Source organism: Anomaloglossus baeobatrachus, chromosome 1, assembly GCF_048569485.1.
Source record: "Anomaloglossus baeobatrachus isolate aAnoBae1 chromosome 1, aAnoBae1.hap1, whole genome shotgun sequence".
NCBI lineage: Eukaryota > Metazoa > Chordata > Amphibia > Anura > Aromobatidae > Anomaloglossus > Anomaloglossus baeobatrachus.
In genome coordinates this window covers 241,036,628-241,058,979 of record NC_134353.1, presented here as the reverse complement: position 1 = coordinate 241,058,979, position 22,352 = coordinate 241,036,628, and the positions used below count along the sequence as shown (strand labels likewise).

At 42.6% G+C, this 22,352-nt stretch overlaps 1 protein-coding gene across 1 annotated transcript in view; it reads left to right on the top strand.

Moving 5' to 3' along the window:
* Nucleotides 1-6,926: 6,926 nt before the first annotated feature.
* LOC142291480 (UPF0462 protein C4orf33 homolog) overlaps nt 6,927-22,352 on the top strand; it is a 77,808-nt gene continuing 62,382 nt past the window's right edge. Inside the window, exons 1-2 of the mRNA XM_075336040.1 lie at nt 6,927-7,000; nt 18,131-18,311. Coding sequence (XP_075192155.1) covers nt 18,224-18,311 — 88 coding nt within the window. The 5' untranslated portion in view covers nt 6,927-7,000; nt 18,131-18,223. The remainder of the gene's footprint in view (nt 7,001-18,130; nt 18,312-22,352) is intronic.

Sequence of the window (22,352 nt, the reverse complement as noted above, 5' to 3'; positions counted from 1 at the left end):
GCAGTAATCTGAGAATACTGCACTCACACTGCCCCGGTCCAACCTAGGGCAGAGTGACCTGCAGTAACCTCATTCTAGAATATGAGGGGCACGCTCACAGAACGTACCCCCCATTTTCTAGAACAGCAGTCTCTCCATGTGAGGAGTGTGACTGCAGATTACCGCACTCACCCTCCCCCGGTCCACAGTGGAGTAGCCTGTGCAGTAGCGACGTCAGCAGGATCCCTGCTTGCAGGGATCCAGCTGACAGCCGCTGTCTGCGCATGCGCCGTCAGCTTTCAAGAAGGAGGCGGCGTGCTGTGATCGCGGGGCCGGAGCAGGAGCACCAGCAGCCAGGTAACGTAAAACCGGGGGCTGGGGGGGGGCGACGGCGACGGCGGGACCTGGGGACAACTTTCTGCCGCATGTGACGTGTCACATGCGGCAGAAAGTGCAGGATGAATGCGGCCGCCATCTTCCACGCTCCGGAGGGGGGAGGGGGGAGGCGGCTCTGGAGACCGGAGGGGGCTCCGGGGACCAGAGATCTCCGGTGGACCGGAGGAGGGGTCAGGGGGAGGACATTTCCCTCCGATCTGAAATGTTTGATCATTTCAGATCGGAGGGAAATGAATGCAGAGCCGGCGGCGGCGGGAGTTTTCAGCGCGCGTCGGCGCCATCTTGGATTTTCCGGAGGGGGGGTAGGGGTGGTGGGGGGACTCTCCGGTACCGGGGGCTTTGGGGGCACTAAGGGCTCATATTTATTTCTCATCTGACATGTTTGATCACGTCAGATGAGAAATAAATCAATTTTACCGGCCATTTGTTTTTTTTTAATGTTGTCGCCGGTATACGGTGTATACCGGCGATCGCATTAACGGGGTCCAAAAAAAACACCCCGATTCATAATCTTGGGGGTCTCAGCTACCTCCGGTAGCTGAAACCCCCGAGATTTTTCGTCACTGGGGGGCGCTACAAGCTTTTTCCGGCCTGACGTCTCAAGACGTCGGAACAGAATAAGTACCCTGTTTTTCCGACGTCTTGAGACGTTAGGCCGTCGCTATGGGGTTAAACTAACATTTCATGTAAACAAAAACACACATTAAGATAAGAGACAGCTGGCTGTAAACTGCATGTTAACTCTTACAGCATGCTGTCTTAAGATTACATAGCAAAAATGTCCTGATAGAGTCCCTTTAAAGAGGGTTGCCAAAGCACCCCATTCTTCCAACATCCATTACTAAATTACCAGGTTGTTTATAGCTCATGCCAGTGAATACATTCATCGCTGTGTGCCATCAGCCATTGCTGAGCATGAGCGATGATGTAATGAGTCTTCTGGCCTGAACTGTCTGTCAATCAAGGAAGAGCGTCCACCACACTGGCATGAAGTTGTCAGGCTGTGCAACAGGAGGCTTCTCATCAGGAAAGTTTGGAACAAGTCTTAAAAGAGAAAAAAAAAGACTTTAAAAGAGTTTTCCACCTTTAAACATTTTGTTCAAAAACATGCAAGCGTGCTCAAAAATAAAGTATGCTTCCCTTGCTGATCTCCTGCTGCTCTTTTTCCTGCACTGCCCAAGGGTTTTGACATTTTTCATACTACTACTTCTGGTTGGATGAATATGTGATCGGTGCAGCCAATGATCAGCTGTAGCTGTCACATGCCCTTCCAGAGGAAAGAGAAAGTATAGTGTCAAATGGGGATCCTTGGCAGCACTAGAAGAATAGCAATGGTGATTTACTAACATGAGCATACTTTCTTAATTTTAGAGCAGTAGACTGCATTAAATATAGATCTTGATGACAGACATCACATCCCCTTCCGATCTTTGTCAGATGCAAGATCACTGACTTGAAGAGATTCAGATCATCATTTACAATCAAAAGTATTTCCACATTAGCAGCATGATGTAGGGGCTACAACCCTGATTCCAGCAAGGTATCACTTACAAGACTGCTTGCTGCAGTTTTGATAAAATCACAGCTTTATCTACTGCAGATCTACCAGATCTCTGAATGCCATTCTCCATATAACTCATCCACATCACTTATTGGCAGCTTTCTGTGTACACTGTGCATAGGCAGAAAGCTGCCAGTCAGTGGTGGGGGCGGGGTATTACAGAGCTCATGAATATGGAGGACCTAGATATAGGCTCCTGCTGATAAAACTGTGATTTTACCTAAACTATGAAGCCCATAAGTGACACATCACTGGAATCAGGGTCACTGCCCATATATCATGCTGTTTCTAGATTAGGTGGCAAAATCCTGGTGACAGATTCCCTTTAAGTGTGAACAACCATAATTTTAGGGATTAATATCCTCGTAAGAATCCTTCTGCTTTTATATTTAATGGAAATCTTTCTGCTGATATTAGAGAACAAAGAAGGGAAGCAGGCTGTACATTTGTCTGCTGGATGCATTACTGTATGGAGTGACAGATCCCGATTATGGGTGATGATAGGATCCCATATATACAGCGCGTACAAGGACCATGTAGTGCAGATGAAGCGCACATTACAGATGACTTCAGGAAACAGGGAATATCTTTAATTTTTGAAGACGACTAATTATTTCTGTATCGCAGTCAGCCATCTTAGCCGGTGAAGTCCGAGTGGCGTGTCTATCAGTATGCATGGGCTTCTCTGCGTTATCAGTCCGCTCTGGCTCTGTGCATGTCTCCAACTCATATCTGTGCTGCTCGGATTCATGAAGTTCATATCACTCCGGTAAGAGGAATCGCAGCATTGTCCTGTACAAACTCTGCCTGGAGCCGAGATACTGCTAATTAATGTACTGTAGCTGCACAAACAGGATTGCGTGTTTATTTCCCAGTCTCTCGCTAGCGTCGGAGATGAATCACTCTTCCCTTTGCATACAAGGCCTAGACAACGCCTGCTAATGGTTCTGCTATCTGGAACATCAGCACACCGACCCTATCCTCACCGTTAACCCTTAGGATGAAATTGCTCTTCATTTGACCCTGTCATTTGAAGGTAACAGATGGATGATCATATTAACATTGAATTCCGAATGGCTGGATCCAATGTTTTCTTAATTATTTAGAGGGAACCAAAACAGGCCCCGCTTCCATCAGGACCTGCTTAGATGTCCTGATAATGCCCGATTAGTGGCTGTCAGATGTCCTCCAGAAGCGCTCATTACGTGAAGGAAAGATGACTTGTCACGTATGATCACTACGACAATGTTGTCCACATGTCCCCTATTAATGATGGCCTATAAAATATATCTGCATAGAATAAAGCCTATTGCTGAGATTTGGTCTGGCTGCTAACAGGAGATGGGTGCAGTGTCTGGCATAAATAGATTGAAAACCATATAGTAATAATCTTTATATAGTGCCAACATATTCCACAGCGCTTTACATACATAAGCAACAATGTCCCCATTGGGACTTAGTCTAAATTCCCTATCAGTATGTCTGTGTAGTGTGGGAGGAAATGGGAGTACCTGGAGGAAACCCAGAAACACAGGGAGAACATACATACTCCTTGCAGATGTTGTCCTTGGTGGTATTTGAACCCAGGACCCCAGCGCTGCTAGACTGCCGTGCTAACCACTGAGCCACCGTGCTGCCCATATATAACATATTCATGAACTCAATGTGCCTCATGGCAAGCGACCCCAGAAGCTGACACACACTTCCACCTTGTTTGTATCCAAGCCCCTGTATGGACAATTGGCATTGTAGTATCCCGGGTCCACTATAAGCACCAGTCCGCCTTCTTTACCAGCTAACTAGTTTTCTTCTTGTGGCATCCTATTGATTCAAATAATAAAACATTTAACACACATACAACAGAGCAACTGTATGATAAAGACCAATTGGGTCGAAACGTCACAGTTAAGTCGCAGTTTGTGTGATGCCCCTGGACTAGCAGGTCGTCACAGGGTACTGCACAAACTGCTCTTCCATGCAGTATTCCAAGTTCCTCATGGTTCTGGGTCCCTATCTTACGGTGTTGCCTCCAACAGCAAATCAAATCCTAGATACACACTGCACCACACCCACCAGACACACCAGTGGACGGCTTGAGTAGAATAGAGTCGCCCACCTGGGGGGGTCAGGGAGGGGAGGTGAGTAGTGTAGTCAGTAAAGTAAGAGAGGAGTGAGTGAGAGGAGGTTGGGAGTGGTGGCTCCCAAGAGAAGCTGTCTAGGTTGCAGACGGTGGTCTGGACCTAGAGGAGTCAAACCCCCGGTTGCAGGGGATTGCGGCAAGGTGCCTGGACCTGTCAAGGAGGACGGTCAGCAGCCTGGCACTGTCACCGGTCTGGGACCGGAGGCATGGCGGGGTACATGGGCCCTAGGTCGGGGAGAAGCTTCAGGCAACCCGGGAATTAATCTGAGGAGAACGGAGCCTTTATGATCTGTTCCTACTCACTCCAGAATAGGGCACTAGCGCAACGAGGGGGATAGGGCCTTCCAAACAAACGGTCCAAGAAAATCCCAAGCGTTAGCCCTGAGAGCAGGCTCCCACACTTAGCCACAGTGGGGCCCGGCAAGTTTCAGACTACTGGGCCACCACATTGAAGTTAAACCTAGTGACAGGAGGCAGGTCACGGATCACCAGGCAACACTGTAGGGGACGGGACCCGGACAAACTCCCCTCAAGCAGCAGCGATATCCCGAGATTTGGTTTACCCGGTTGTCAGCGTCTGCTTTTTGACTGAGTGAGTACTCAAGTGATCCCTGCACCCTACGGCATCCCACCAAGTCCCGGGGCCTTCCCCTACCCGTGGAGGGCAACAACACCTTGCTGCCCCACTCCATCACCCCGGGTGCTCCCATCGGCAGCGGCGGTATCCCTTCATTACCGTACACCACGGGTGGCATCACAAACTATACCTCCACTGTAAATAACTTCCCCTTTTACGTTGAGAAGTGGCCCCAAGCCCCCGGGTCCGGAGACCCTCGAGCCACAAGTTATCACACGGATCCGAGCGGTTCGATCTGCTGCAGGGGCGGCACATTTGCCTGTTGAAATTGTACATAGTGTGTGTTGTAAATCTATTAAATATCACTTTTCCAATCTATAAGAGTGTGCTGCAATCACTATTTTTAGTATACCTTTGCGTTCACAATGGGACTGGCTTAGGTATAGATCTCAGCAGTCAGACTCCATTTGACAGTGCAGAAATGCTACCCGGTATCGGGCACAGAGCCAGAAAATGAGCCGCGAGGACCTATCAGTTCACCTGCTTTAATTATACATATTGGTAGGTTATGTAATTTCTAAATATTTGTATTTTTGGAAAACTCGTGAAACCTATTGCAGAATTCTGCTTTCAGCAGAACCATTGAGCATTGCTCAACACAGTCCTTCCAGAATAAGCCTGCAGCTGTTCTATAGTCTAACATAATTGTGTGCCGACAAATATGGAGAATAGTACAAAAATTGGAATCGGCTCGTACACCACTCGAATGATATCCCAGTAAATCTCCCCCAGTCTTATGAGGTAGCCCTATATAGGCAGTTAGCAGTTCACCTGCTTTAATTACACTATATTGGTAGGTTATTTTCCTATTTACAACTAATTTCTAAATATTTTCCTTGAAAACCCATGAAACCTGTTGCAGATTTCTGCTTTCAGCACAATCATTGAGCATTGCTCAACACAGTCCAGAATAAGCCTGCAGCTGTTGTATAGTCCAACATAATTGTATGCCAAGAAATATGGAGGATGGTAAAATAATTGGAATCGGCTCGCACACCACTTGGATGATATTCCAGTAAATCTCCCCCAGTCGTAGCCCTTATATAGGGTTTAGCTGCCTGCAAGAACTTGATACCATAATAAACTATGCCAGGACTTCTGCTGACTTTATCCCGACATACTCCAGTGCCAGCTTTGGGTCATGTGAATAAATGTAAAGGTCTTGTTTGAGAATCCTATTGGTAAAATGAGAATCCGAGCTGGCGATTGTACAGCACCAGGCTTACCATGTAATAATAAGAGCTTGCATCCGTTGGGTCTCCTGGCACTGATCTCTGGAGACACCTGCCTGTTTACATCCTATTCTGAAGCTCCGAGTAATCCTCGCTAGTAGGGTTATTGGCAATATAGGTAGATTTTTTCATATAGTGGCTTATGAGCATTAACATTTTCACCCTTCACATCAAAAACATGTTTATTTTGCTCATATTAATGTACATAATTTGCTTTTTAGTGCATTTGATCTTTGCAGGTTCTGTTGTATGTAGGCAATTATCCGGATGTAGTACCTCTTTCCACCACTAGATGGGAGAAGCAGCTCAGGGAAAAAAATAAATCTGCTTCTTATTTGTGCTTTTTAAAAATTACTTCCTATAACAGCTGCATATTAATGCAATTTCTGAAGTAATACAGAAATCACTTGTATATGTCACTGAACTGTCAAGTCAACCAGGCTATTGGCTTTTTTTTTAATATAGAAGCCTGAATATTTTTTTTTTCTCATCAGCCATATTCTTTTACATGTATCAACCTGATAACACTTCTGGAATAAACCAAGCCCACATCCGTGAGCCCCTGACTGCCGTCCTGGGGGCCCATATTCAGTGGCAGCATTATATTCTGCGGCGGTGAATAGTTTACATTTAATATCCGACAAGCCAGATTTTTCTGATAGTTTATTAAACTTTCATGAAATACATTTAAAGCCGAGCAATATCTCATTTACCATGCTGAGTAATTATGGACCTTTAAGAGATCCTTTAAACGGATTTTTCCATTCTAAGCCTCCCTAATCCACTGGCTGCAATAAAATCTGTGTAATGTGACAGCTCTAAGGAAGCATCCATCTTTAGCAGAGATATGAGGCTGAACCCAGGTTTTGCCGGCTCGTTTTTCAAGCATGGCGTATCTGTGTACACTCCACATCATCAATTGCATATAATTCGTAGTGGAGGAGCAAATAAGTGACAGCCTCTTACTATGTAACACGTAACTATGTCTTTTGGTTTTCTATCAAAGGGGACGAGTTCTCCAGACCGGGCTGAGCAGTGAAGATGCAGAAAAACAGGTGAATGTCCATCGATTTGTTTCCTTGCATCCATCATAAAGGATAATGGAGCACATTAGTACACATTTGCAAAGACTATTTATCAGAGTGGGAAATGGCGTGTGTACGTGCTGTGCATTTCTATACTCTCTGGCTGCACCTTTTCTAAGGCCCCCTTCACACGCACGTGTCTCCGGTACGTGTTTGGCAGTTTTCTCATGCACCGGAGACACGTACACACGTAAACCTAGGTATTCCTATGGTGTAGGACACACGTAAGTGTGCACGGAACGCGTGTCCGTTCCGTACTTACGTGTGTCCGTGTGTTTCTCACGCCGACATGTCCGTTTTCTCTCCGGTATCACGGGTGTCACACGTAATGCAAACGGAACACACGGATGTGTTCCATGTGACACGGACCGGAGAGAAGACATGTGTCTGTGAGAAAAAAAAACAAAACATTACTCACCTTCTCCTGCCCTCCTGTCTCTGCCGCTGCTGTCACTTGCTGCCGACCGCCGCTCATTATGCTCATTGAATATTCACTTCACTGCGGCCGGAAGTAGCAGCAATGGTGAGTTGGCAGGACCGGAGACCGAAGTTCAGCACCACGGACAGCGACACCAGGGACAGGTGAGCAGAAAGTTCCCGTTCTCCGTGTGTTATCACGGATAACACACGGAGAAGACACGTAGCCCATAAACACGGGTCACGGAGAGCAAAACACAGCTCTGACACGTCCGTGAAAAACGGGCGTTGTTTTTCACTGACGTGTGAAGGGGGCCTAAGGCCGGGTTCATTATTTTTTTCACTCTTGAATGTGAAAATCTGTCCGTTTGTTACTTGTAATCCACATGTCATCTTTTACAATCTTTATATAAGTTTTTCATATCTGAGAAAAAAAAAAATCCTACCTAATAAACAGTAAAATACGGACAGCGTACCAATGATATCCGTGGGATATTCTTTGTTTTTTCATGGAGCCATTGACTTGTTTAGGTGACTTTTATCATCAACACAGATCAAAAAAGGACATCTCCTCCATTCTTTTTTTATTTCAACACTGGAGTGGTGCTTTAAATCTAAATAAATCCCCTGATCCCCGTCTTATACAGTATTCACCTTCTGGCGTCTTCATCTTTTTACAGCTCCACTTCCACCCAGTCTCCAGTGATTTGTAACCTGCCAGCAGCTCCAGTATTTCATTGAGCATGCCGGAGGTTACAATTCAATAAAAGCCTATGGGAGCCTCATTATGGCTCTCATAGATTTGTATTAAGAGCTAATAACTAGTGTTGAGCGAGTAGTTAGCTATTCGTACTCACTATGCTTTTAGCGAGTACTGTCCGCTACTCGCATATTCGTTACGAGTAGCAGGCACAATGTAAGCCAATGGGAAATACTCGCTAAGTAGCGAGTAACTCGAAAGCTGTACTATTCGGTAACAGACAGTACTCGCTAAAAGCATAGTGAGTACGAATAGTTAATTACTCGCTCAACACTACTAATAACGTAACTTCTGATCTCCAGACAGTTAGAAGTTACAGACATAAGATGGCACATCGGGACTGAAGTGCCACCAAAAAAGGTAAAAACACTGGAGGGTAAGTATAAGGCTGTGTGCACACGAACAGTGTTCACAGTGTTTTGGACACCGCATGCTTCAGCTGCATCCAAAATGCTGCGTTGTACAGTACAAGTATAGTGGATGGGATTTCTAGAAATCCTGTGCCCACTGTGCTTGTTTTTCCCGCAGCAAACACTGACCTGTGGTGCAACTTTCCAAGCTGCAGCATATCAATTGTTTGCTGCCGAGTCGCAAGTATCCTCCATAGGTAGAACACAAGCGAAAGACCGCAGCGCACTGAACCCTGATCATGGGTATGGGCAGCTTTGGTCTCCTGCATTCTTCTTTGGCTGGAAACACACCTATGCGTGTAAAATCGGTCCGACTAGGCTGGCAAAAACTCAGCTGATTTTAGTTCACGTTAGGTCAGAGTGCAACGCAAGTGCGATGCTTGTTTTGAATAATTTAATGATTTGACTCGCGTGTGATGCGATTGAGATGCATGTTTCCTGCAACATCTTAACAAAATTAATTCGATTACACATGTGTCAGATAATTAACCTTTGGAAATGTGATGTCACATTCATCTGTTGAATAATGAATGAGCGAAGTTACTGCCACACTCGCAAATTGGAACGCTAGTGCGCGTGTGTGATCCTTCTTTAAACACGCTTCCATAGGAAATCATTGAGAAAAATGGTGTGAGAAACTCGCAAAAAAGCAGCATGCTGCAATATTTTTCTCAGTCCGATTTGGACTGAGAAAAAAATCGCTAATGCGAGCTGAATCATTCACTAACATGTGTCCGATTCCAATGCGAGATTTTCTCGCATTGCACTACTGCGAGAAACTCGCAAGTGAGAAGCAGCCCTTTGGAGGAGTCTTGCGAGCCCACAGGTCAGGACCCTCTGCGTCCAGGGTGCAGCGAGTCCTGATCGTGTGCATGTACCCTAAGACCGCAGATAGGGGACTTAGATGGAGTGATGCTTTAAGCAGACAAGCAACATTATAATGGGTCCATGATCTATCTGTTAAAAAAACGGGTAGCCCACGAACAGAGAGACGATAAGATGTATTGAGACGATAAGATGTATTGGATCTTAATATGGCTGTCAGCCTTTGGTAATGTGCAACAGAAAATGAAAATTGGTTTCTCTATGTTCACTTTTCTGTTTTTTGGTTTCCATTTCTAAATAAGACCACGGAATATGTTGGTTCTATATGAGCAAGGACAATATATAAATATTAGAAACATGAACATACTCTTTGCTGCTTCATTCAATATGTACAGGGCTGAAGAAAACAATACTCTGCTGTCTCCGTCAGTCTAATTAATTGAACTGTTGAACGATTCAAAGGTGTTCTCAATGCAGTCCTGTAGTGAGGAAGAATGGAACCCGTATTCTAGTGATCTGGGGATACATTGAGGAAATTCAGTATTTGATACACTGCCGATTTTCCAAGTTTTTTCACTTACAAAGAATGGAGAGGGTTGTAATTTTTATTGTAGATACACTTCAGCTATGACAGACAGAATCCCCCGCAAAATCCAGAAAACCCACATTGTATGATTTTTAAATAATTAATCTGCATTTTATTGCATGAAATAAGTATTTGATCACCTACCAACCAGCAAGAATTATGGCTCTCACAGACCTGTTATTTTTCTTTTAAAAAGCCCTCCTACTCTGCACTTATTTTGTGTATTAATTGCACCTGCTTGAGCACATTATCTGTGTAAAAGACACCTTTCCACACACTCAATCAATCACACTCCAACCTCTGCACCATGACCAAGACCAAAGAGCTGTCTAAGAATACTAGAGACAAAATTGTAGACCTGCATAAGCTGGGATGAGCTATAGGTCAATAGGCAAGCAGCTTGGTAAGAAGGCAACAACTGTGGAAGAAACATAAGGTGGTTGTTAATCTTACGCAGTCTGGGTGGGGTTACATGCAAGATCTCGCCTCGTGGGTTAGATTGATTCTGAGTTAGGTCACAAATCAGCCTAGAACTGCACAGGAGGACCTGGTCAATGACCTGAAGAGAGCTGGGATCACAGTGTAAAAGTTTAAAGTTAGTAACACACTACACTTTAATGGATTAAAATCCTGCAGGGCACAGAAGGTCTCCCTACTCACACTAGCACATGTCAATGCCCGCTTAAAGTTCACCAGTTACCAGCTAGATGATCCAGAGAAGGCATGTGGTCAGATGAGACCAGAATAGAACTTTTGGTTTGATCTCCACTTGCCATGTTTGAAGGAAGAAGATGGGTGAGTACAACATCAAGAACACAACCACAACCGTGAAGCATGGAGGTGGAAACATCATACTTTGGGGATGCTTTTCTGCAAAGGTGAAAGGACGAATGCACTGTATTGAAGGGAGGAATAATATTGTGATATTTTGGCCAACAACCTCCTTCCCTCAGTAAGAGCACTAAAGATGGGTTGTGGCTGGGTCTTCCAGCATGACAATAACTCGAAACACACAGCCAGGCCAACTAAGAAGTGGCTCCGTAAGAAGCATTTTAATGTCCTGATGTGGCCTAGTCAGTCTCCTGACGTGAACCCAATAGAAAATCTTTGAAAGGAGCTGAAACTCAATGTTGCCCAGTGACAGCCCCGAAACCTGAAAGATATGGAGAAGATCTGTATGGAGAAGTGGGCCAAAATCCCTTCTGCATTGTGTGCAAACATGGTGAAGAATTACAGGAAACGTCTGACCTCTGTAATTACAAACAAAGGTTTCTGTACCAAGTATTAAGCTCTGTTTTTCTATTGTATGAAATACTTATTTCATGCAATAAAATGCAAATTAATTATTTAAAAGTCAGACAATGTGAGTTCCTGGATTTTTTTTAGTTTTTTGTTTTAAAAATTGCAAATAAGCCTTTCTCGTTCCCAGTACATTGTAGTTACCTTACGTTTTGCCCAGCTTGTGCTTCTGGAGACATGCATGTTATATATTAAGTGGGCTCTCCTCACTCCAACAATGCCAAACATGTGGATTCTAAATGTAGTTTAAGCACATTGTGGGGCTCAGAAGGGAGTGGGGCATTTGGAATTTGGAGCACAAATTTTGCTGGATTTCTTATTTGAGTGGGGGAGCCATAGCACTTTTCCGGAACCTTTGTGCTACCAGTAACAGGGAAGCCCACAATATTTCCACCACAGATGATGGACCTGAGTGGGGACTTGTATTTTTATGGGTTGAGTTGAATGCTATTTGGTGGCGATTTTGGTACAGAACATTTTGGATTAGTGTTGTGAACGCACTTTTGCGCATGCCTAAAAAGATGCTTAAAAAGATGGATATAGCTACACAACAGGCCAAACGGGAGTTCAAAGTAACTTTCTCTGCCTAATTACAGTGAATTTTCTGTTGGAAATTTTGTCTGAATCCCATTTTTCCGAGCTTTACACATACTCCCCGGGGTAAGCGCTCAACATAGAGCGCAGGATATATATCAGCAGTTCTACACTCTTTACTAGGATCCTTGGGAGTCAGAATAAACAAACCAACAGCAGTTGAATAATTGGCTTTATTTATTTATTTATATTTATATGCCTTTCACTTTTCGGTATAAGTGATAAGGTAGTTTTATTCCTTGAGTCAGTACGATTACAGCGATACTAGGTTTATATAGTTTTTTTAGGTTTTGCGACTATTACACTAAAAAACGCTTTTTTACAAAATAAAGATTTTTTGCATCACCGAATTTTGAAGGCTGTAGTTTTTATATTTTTCTGACGACAGTCATGTGAGGGCTCGTTTTTTGCAGGATGAATTGGAGTTCTTATTAGTACCATTTTGGGTCACATAATTTTTTTTATTGCATTCGCTTTTTGTGAGACAAAATCATGACGAAACAGCAACTCAGGATGGGGTTTTTTTACGTTATCATAAAAATAATAAGACTGCTTCATTCTTCAGGTCAGTGCAATTACAGTGATACCACATTTACCGTATATAGTTTTCTTTAATGTTTTGCTGCTTTTACACCATAAAAATATTTTTATAGAAAAAAAATAGTTCTTGAATTGCTGTATTCAGAGAGCTGTAATTTTTTTTACTTTTTGATGATGGAGTAGTATGGTGGATTGTTTTTTGCAGGACAAGATGTTGTTTTCAGTAATACTATTTTTGTCCATATATGACCTTTTTTATCGCATTCTATTCCACTGTTTTGTCAGCTGTATGATGAAAAAACATAGTTTTTGCTACTTTTTTTTAATCATATGCACTGAAGGCGTTAACTATTGTGACAATTTTATAGATTAGGTTGTTGCGGGCACGGAGATACCAAATATCTGTATTTTATTTGTTAATTTCTTTACATAAATGTACATATTGATTGTAATATTTTTTTTTGTTCTTTATTTTTAGATTTTTTTTAAACTCTTTTTTTGCTTTTGTATTTAGTCCCTTTTATGAGACATTACGATTTACTACTCTGATCGGTCATATAATCCACTGCAATGCACTATCATTGCAGTAGATTATATGTCAGTCACAAAGAGGGTAAATGAGCTTTGGCCTAGAGAAGACAGCAGTGTTTCTTGATTGTGTTGATGTATGGCTTCTTTTTTGAATCATTGAGCTTCAACTTGCATTTATGGATTGCACTGTGAACTATGTTCACAGACAATGATTTCTGGAAAGATTCCTGAGCACATGCAGTGATTTTTGACAATTAAACCATGCCTGTTTTTAATGTAGTGCTGCTTGAGCGCCTGTAGATCCTGAGCATCTTATATTAACTCTCGGCCTTGTGCACATAGACTTGTCCAGAATCTCTGAATCTGTTGATGATATTATGTACTATAGATAGTGGGATATTCAAAGTAGTTGTAAATTTTATGTTGAGGAAATGTTCCTGACATTTTTTCACAATTTTAGACACAATTGTTTACATGTCTATGAACGTCTGACCATCTTTCTGAGAGACTCTGCCTCTCTAACATGCTATTTTTACAGCTGACTGATTGGGGTGCCCTTCCAGCTGTTTTTCATTAGCACCATTTACCATTTCACTAGGACCATTTAGTTTTCCAGTCTTTTTGCTAACCCTGTTCCAACTTTTTGGAGATGTGTTGTGATCATCAATATTCAAATTAGTTATTTTTTTTTCAAATGAAATGGAAAAATGTCTTACTTTCAACTTCACATCTGTGTTCTATGTTCTGTAAACTAAAATTTGCTTATCAGAGATTTTCAAATCATTGTATTCTTATTTTTAGTGATTTTTACACAGCGTCTCAACATTTTTGGAATTGAAGTTGTTGTTTTTCTTTTTCTTTGACTGTTTCAAACTGCATGCTGTGATCTGATTAACCCAGCATGCTGAATGGCACTATAAGATGTTTGACCAGCAAAATACAGCACAAACTTAAAGGTGACTAAACCAGGAGTGTCAGACGCACTTTTCTTCAACTGAAGCAAAGATTCAGGTTATTTATTACTCTATCTAAATGCCCAGGCCAAGGCAGAACGATGCGCTGGCCTGTTTTTCCATTTATATATAATAAAAAAAATAAAACTTTCAAAAAGCAGAATTCTCTTAAAATAGGACTAAAACGGATTTAATGGATGGACAGCACGATGGCTCAGTTGTTATCATTGTAGCCTTGTAGCGCTGGGGTCCTGAGTTTAAATCCTTCCAAGGACAACATCTGCAAGGAGTTTAATGTTCTCCCCGTGTTTGCGTGGATTTCCTCTTGGTTCACCTTTTTCCTCCCACACTCCAAATACATACTGGTAGGGAATTTAGATTGTGAGCCCCAGTGGGGACAGCGATGATGATGTCTGTGGAATTAATAGCGCTATATAAGTCAGTAAATATGGATTTCCTGAAATAAAAGGAAAGGTTATCAGCATAAATATCATTTCTACAGACTAAATATAAGACTGACATGGAGAAGGACATGTTCTTAATAATGGAGTGAAAACTGAATTATCGCAATATCAAAAGACCGTAAATAGATATAGTTTTACCGTTACATAAATAACTAGTTAGAACAGACATGGAATATTGCACTTGTTGACACATATAGAAAAGGAACCCTGCGTAAAAATAATATCTTAACCCTTTGCAGTCCAATAGCTCATCAAAATACTCACTTCCACCTGCTTTGAAGGTAAAAATGGTCCTCCTAACCTCTTGGACCTCTATGCAGCTGCACAGCCACAAGAAAACCAACTGACTAGCGATGGGCGAATAGTGAAATTTTCGGGTCAGGATTATTTGTCTCAAATATTTTGCACTATTTGTGTATTCGTCACAAATAACGAATCTAACGCAAGTCAATGGGATACGCAAATAATTTTCCAGTGGACCATCCCAGGATTTCTGGCGGGGTCGTACAAATGCTGAAATGGATGGAAAATGCTGAAATTGAATGGGAACAGTATGGAAAAGATGCCTAGATGCATTTCTAAAACACAGGTCACTTCTGGAAGCAATGTTGTCAGAAAATCATGCCACTTTGACATGCGGTCCTCTGCCTATTTGTGGTGACCAGCGCTGGTAAAGTAGACACTTGTGGGCTGCAGCCCTCAGCTGTGTGCCTTATCTTGGCTGGTTATCAAAAATAGAGACTCCCCCACAACGTTTAAAAAAAATAAATATATATATATTGAAATAAATGGGACAGTCCAAGGTCATTGGGCACCCCAGCCTAAAAATAGTTGTCCACAGCCATGCCACAATTGGCCACACCATTTGATGTGCCATTTGTGATGGTTTAACCAGCTCATCCCGATTACCCTGGTGTAGTGGTAATAGGGGTAATATATGGGGTTGATGTCAGCTGTGATTTGTCAAAAATCACAGCTGCCATGAAGCCCTGGGTTACTAATGGAGAGGTGTTTGAGACCTCCCACCCCCATTACCAACTCCGTAAGTAAAAAGAAAAAGAAGCCACACAAACACACAAAAATCCTTTATTTTAAATAATAATAATGAAAATACACCCTCTTTTATCAATTTATTAACCCCAAAAAAAATCTCCGCAGGTGTGGTGTAATCCACATGACATCCCATGACTATTCTGGCTCTGCTACATCCAGCAGCTGCGGTGATGGAAAATGCAAACAATCACTGCAGCTCCTGGCATACACTGAGGGCAGCGTGGCACCCGGCTGTGAGAAGTGGTGACATAAGTCAGATAAGCAGTGTTCACAGCAGGGTTCCCATGGTACCAAGTGTGACCACCGGTGAACCCTCTGCTGGATTGCCGAACTGCCATATTTTGAGATATGGTGGCAAAGTAGTCGAATCCAGCATTTACGTCACCAGAGTTCAAACTCAAAGGCTCCCTTGCTGCCCTCAGTGAACTCAGTTGAACCTGCTTCCAGATTGTTAGACAGCTTTGAAGCCATGTCCAGCAACTCAACAGTCCGGCAGCGGATTCAACTGACTTCACTGAGAGCTCCGGTGACCTGATTGTTGGATTTTGGGACATAGCGGCACAGCAGTTTGACAGTCTGCTAGCTGTGAGGCCCAGAAACTTTAAAGGAGCTTTTAAGGGAGCCTTTAAGGTTCCTGGAGTTCCCAGCTGCTATAGGCTGTGAACAGTTACCAGGGTTCACAGGCTCCATGTGTCCCAACAGCTAGGAAATCCAAGAAACTTAAAGTCTCCTTTAAGTTTTCCAGGCCTCACAGCTTCCAGGAGACCACCGGATCTCGTGCCAGCTGTCAACCTGGTAACTTTAAGGGAGCTTTTAACATTCCTTTAGTTCCCAGCTGCTGGAACATCTGGAGGCTGTGAACTCTTATCAAACTTTATAGCCTCCAGGAATCTTAAAGGCTCCCTTAAAGACTCCTTTAAGGTTTCTGGGACTCACAGCTACCGGACTGTCAAACTGCTGTGCTGCCGTGTCCCACAATTTCACAGTGCGGAAATCTGCCAGTCAAGTCACCAAATTTCACACTTGAGGGCTACCCCACTGCTCTCAGTGAATTCAATAGAATCCTGCCGCCGGATTGCCAGACTGTTGGATTGTGGGACACGCTCGCACAGCAGTCCAACAATCAGGCCAACAGAGTTCATACTCTGGTGCTTCCCTTATGCTCTCAGTGAACTCTGTTGAACCTGCTGCACAGCAGTTCATTAATCTGGCAGCAGGTTCAACTGAGCTCACTAAGGGCAGTGTGAACTCTGGTTATCTGACTGCTATGCCACTGTGTCTCACAATCCGGCAGCGGGTTCATCAGTGGTAACACTTAGTACCCACTATCCTCAGTGTTTCGCAGTAGCTGCAGTGATCGGTCCTGTTTTTTAATGTGACCGTGTACTGTGACCTTAGGATGTAGCAGAGTCATAATCGTTGTAGGACGTCATGGGGATTACATTGGACATGCAGGAGTGTTTTGGGGTTTAATATATTGATGAAAGAGGGTGTTTTTTTATTATTTAAAATAAAGGAGTTTTGTGTGTTTGTTTTTTTTACCTTTTTCTTACAGGCTTGGTATTGAGAAGGTCTCATAGACACCTCTCCATTACTAACCTAGGGCTTGATAGCAGCTGTGATTTTTGACAAATCACAGCTGAAATAGATCCCAAATATTACCCTAATTGCCCCTGCACCAGGGCAATCGGGATAAGCTTGGTAAAGTGCTACAATTGGCTTATCTAATGGATGCGTCAATTGTCAGGTGGCTGCGGGCTGCTACTTTTAGGCTGAGGAGGGCCCAATAACCATGAACCTTCCTAACTTGAGAATCCTTGTCCTCAGCTGTCTCCTTTACATGCACTGCTTATCACAAATAGGCAGGGGACTGTACTTCTTTTTTTTTTCTTTTTTCACTGTGCATGTCCATCACAGTAATGCTAGTAGCAAAGATGGCTACAGCATTAATGTGATTGTCAGGCAATTCCCGCATGTTTAGTGGCTGAAAATCAAGTGCCAAACATGTGGGGAGAGGACTCGAAACTCACGAGGTGAATACCAAAATACTCAACTAGTAACAAATATCCCGAATAACCTAATACTCTGAGAGTAACGAATAGTGCCGTGTATATTTGCTTACCACAATAATTGACATAATTAAAGTTAATCAGTCAGCAAACAAAATTTACCTGTAGGAATTTACCTGCAGCAATTGTAGTAATCTGCAGGTAAATATCATTTTCACATCATAATGACAGAGTGCCATGAATTTAAGGCTCTTGGTCCACTACTGACCTTTAACCCCATGCTATCGAAAATTTATGGCTCTGGATTATCTAAGCAACTGTAATAACCCGGAGAATTAATTCAACAGGTCATTTGATATAATGTAACATGAATACAAAATGTAAATAAAAACTAAACCAGAAATCACTTTTTCGATATACATATTACAAAAAATTATATAAATTACAAGGTAATTTAAATATACTCAAAAACAGTGATAAGATAAGGAGAGGATGCTGAAATGACAGGCTTTGACTTAATATAATACACCTGTAAATATAGGTAGATTGTGCCTTGAGAACTTTTTGATTCATGTGCAGTATGTGTAATGCATGTTTGTTTGTTTTTTATCTATCTATTCCCTAAGACCAATTCATTGATTTCAATGGTTTTCATATAGTTTACCTACAGAATAACTACAACATGGGATAGCAAACCAGTATTACACGAGCCAGTCACAGTAACTTTTAAGCCACATCAAGATGGCCTGCTCATGGAAGTGTATGCCCTTTTCTTTGATGACCCAGCAGCACCAAGTGGAAAACCTGGTCAACCCTTTAATGGTCTTTGGGATTACGAAGGTAAGCTGCATCTTGAATTGTAACAGTTTACCGTTTGATAGGTTGAAAGAGGCCACAAGTCCATCTTTACCGGGTATTTATGTCGAAATACATTGGATACTCGGTTTATAATATTAATTTGTTCCATTATGACCCTAGTAATATTGTTTTATAGACCAAATCTATAATTGTTGTTACTAAAGCCCCCACAATGTTTACTAGAAATAAGAAGCAGAGATTAATGGAGCATATAAATATAAGTAATCTTTAACCATAAAATATTGTTTGCATCTAGTGTTGGAGGAGTTTGACAATGACAAATTTCTGAAACAATCCAGTTATAAAAGTCCAAACTTGGCTTTTTTGTAATAGTTTAACTTTATAGAGGCTTTTCAGCTGACACATTTTCATCAAAATGAACAAAATAAATACTTCCCACTACATATAAACAAAACCTGTTACTTCACCTATACAAAAGCACTGCATGTCCATAGGTCACACTTCGTACGCTAGATCCATGTGACCTTCATGGCTAAAACTATGATAACCTCAGCTGAGGACCATGTAGAAGTCTTATACTGGATGTAGGGAAATGATAGGGTCCACTAAGGCTATGTGCGCATGTTGCGTTTTTTCCCACGTTAACGCTGTGTTTTGAATTGCAGCGTTTCGGTGCCAAATTGCATGCGTTCTGCTTCCCCAGTAAAGTCTATGAGAAGTCCGAAAATTCAATGTGCACTCTGCGTTTTTAAATGCAGCGTTTTGGATACCAAAAATCGCTGCGGAAAGAAAAGCAGCATGTCACTTCTTTTGTGCGTTGTAGCTGCGTTCTCCACCCATTGAAATCAATGATGTGGGTAAAAACGCAGCCAAAATGCACTTGGACTGCATTTTTGTTGCGTTCCGCATGCTTTTTGAACAAACAAAACTCAGGTCTTTTTAGTCTCTCTCTGTCGATGTCGGTCAATCTCTTTCTGTCTGTCGATGTCGGTCAATCTCCCTCTGTCTGTCGGTCGCTCTCTTTCTCTGTCAGTTGGTCGCTCTGTCTGTCTCTCTCTGTCCGTCGATCTCTCTCTCTGTCTGTCCCTCTCTCTGTCCGTCGATCGGTCTCTCCCCCTCTCTCATACTCACCGATCACTGGCATGGCGCTGCACGGCTGTCACAAAGCTCTGGCGGCTTTTCCTCTTTTGAAAATGCAGGCCGCTCATTATTCCATCTCGTATTCCCTGCTTTCCCCACCCACCGGTGCCTATGATTGGTTGCAGTCAGACACGCCCCCACGCTGAGTGACAGCTGTCTCACTGCAACCAATCACAGCTGCTGGTGGGCGGGTCTGTATCTTGCTGTAAAATTAATAAATAAATAATTAAAAAAATGACTTGTGGCCCCCCCCAATTTTGATACCAGCCAGGGTAAAGCCACATGGCTGAAGGCTGGTAGTCTCAGGATGGGGAGCTCCACGTTATGGGGAGCCCCCCAGCCTAACAATATAAGCTAGCAGCCGCCCGGAATTGCCGCATCCATTAGATGCGACAGTCTCGGGACTCTACCCGGCTCATCCCGAATTGCCCTGGTGCGGTGGCAATCGGGGTAATAAGGAGTTAATTGCAGCCCATAGCTGCCATTAAGTCCTAGGTTAATCATGGCAGGCGTCTCCCCGAGATACCTTTCATGATTAACCTGTAACTTACAGAAAATAAACACATACCTCCGAAAAAATCCTTTATTTGGAATAAAAGATAAAAAAACACCCTCTTTCACCACTTTATTAATCCCCAAATACCCCTCCAGGTCCGACTTAATCCACACGAGGTTCCGCAACGCTTTCAGCTCTGCTACATGAAGCTGACAGCCAGCGGCCACAGACCACGACCGCTTTCTGCGGGATGACAATGAAGTCGGGTGAAGTTCATCCGTGTTCATTCTCATCACACGACTCTGTCTGTGTCTGCTGTCAGCGGGCATGTAACAGAGCTGAATTGCCGGGGGAATGCACTGTTAGAAATGCATCCAAAACGCATGGAAAACGCATCCAAAATGCATGCATTTTGGAAGCATTTTTTTTTACTAACGCAGTGTTTACATTTGTCCTGTCTGCCAGAGGGTGCGTTCTTTTCCGCACCACACAGAACGCAACGTGCGCACATACCCTAATAATCTACTGGCCACTCATGGCAGCCGAAACTGATAAATAACTTATCAAGAGCTCTCTTAACTAGTGTTGCTGAGAAACCCAACGTTTCAGGATTTCTTTATCTTATCCAGCTTAACAACTTGGGTGGGATATATTGCAAGCACAACTACAGGTGGACATATCTGTATTCGGATATTCGGATAGCGTAAGCCCAACCTGACAATTTCACTATTTGCCCATCTCTAGTTATATAGTGGGGGTATAGTGAGTAAATGTCCAATGTCCAAATAAATTCTAAAGAAAGGGAACACAATTTAAAATGTTTTTAGCGATCCTCTGTGGTCATAAAATAAATTGAAGCAAAAAATGTGAAAACTAGTCACATATTTGCTATTTTTTTTAGTTTTTTCTGTACATTTAAACCTGACATCACCAAAAATAATTTTAGATATTTTGTAGTTTGTACATATAGAAATATGGGAAAAAGGGTGCACCGGCAATAAATAAATAATTGTAGACGGTGGGTGCTCACCCGTACAGTAATGGAAACAACATGTAGAGTAAAGAAAAAGTACTGCACATAAATGGGAGGCACAATCCACAAGATAATTAAGGTAAAAACATGACCTTTATTATACAAAAATGAAAAACACTAAAACAAAAACACACCCAACAACAAAGATGGGACAGGATGCTCCCTCCCCCACATTATTATAAACAGTCCGATATGTAATATCAAAAATATGTCAGGTAATGACACAACATGGACATGTACAATATATATATATATATATATATATATATATATACAGTATGTGTATATATACAGTTAGGTCCAGAAATATTTGGACAGTGACAAAAGTTTTATTTTAGCTGTTTACAAAAACATGTTCAGAAATACAATTATATATATAATATGGGCTGAAAGTGCACACTCCCAGCTGCAATATGAGAGTTTTCACATCCAAATCGGAGAAAGGGTTTAGGAATCATAGCTCTGTGATGCATAGCCTCCTCTTTTTCAAGGGACCAAAAGTAATTGGACAAGGGACTCTAAGGGCTGCAATTAATTCTGAAGGCGTCTCCCTCGTTAACCTGTAATCAATGAAGTAGTTAAAAGGTCTGGGGTTGATTACAGGTGTGTGGTTTTGCATTTGGAAGCTGTTGCTGTGACCAGACAACATGCGGTCTAAGGAACTCTCAATTGAGGTGAAGCAGAACATCCTGAGGCTGAAAAAAAGAAAAAATCCATCAGAGAGATAGCAGACATGCTTGGAGTAGCAAAATCAACAGTCGGGTACATTCTGAGAAAAAAGGAATTGACTGGTGAGCTTGGGAACTCAAAAAGGCCTGGGCGTCCACGGATGACAACAGTGGTGGATGATCGCCGCATACTTTCTTTGGTGAAGAAGAACCCGTTCACAACATCAACTGAAGTCCAGAACACTCTCAGTGAAGTAGGTGTATCTGTCTCTAAGTCAACAGTAAAGAGAAGACTCCATGAAAGTAAATACAAAGGGTTCACATCCAGATGCAAACCATTCATCAATTCCAAAAATAGACAGGCCAGAGTTAAATTTGCTGAAAAACCCCTCATGAAGCCAGCTCAGTTCTGGAAAAGTATTCTATGGACAGATGAGACCAAGATCAACCTGTACCAGAATGATAGGAAGAAAAAAGTTTGGAGAAGAAAGGGAACGGCACATGATCCAAGGCACACCACATCCTCTGTAAAACATGGTGGAGGCAACGTGATGGCATGGGCATGCATGGCTTTCAATGGCACTGGGTCACTTGTGTTTATTGATGACATAACAGCAGACAAGAGTAGCCGGATGAATTCTGAAGTGTACCGGGATATACTTTCAGCCCAGATTCAGCCAAATGCCGCAAAGTTGATCGGACGGCGCTTCATAGTACAGATGGAC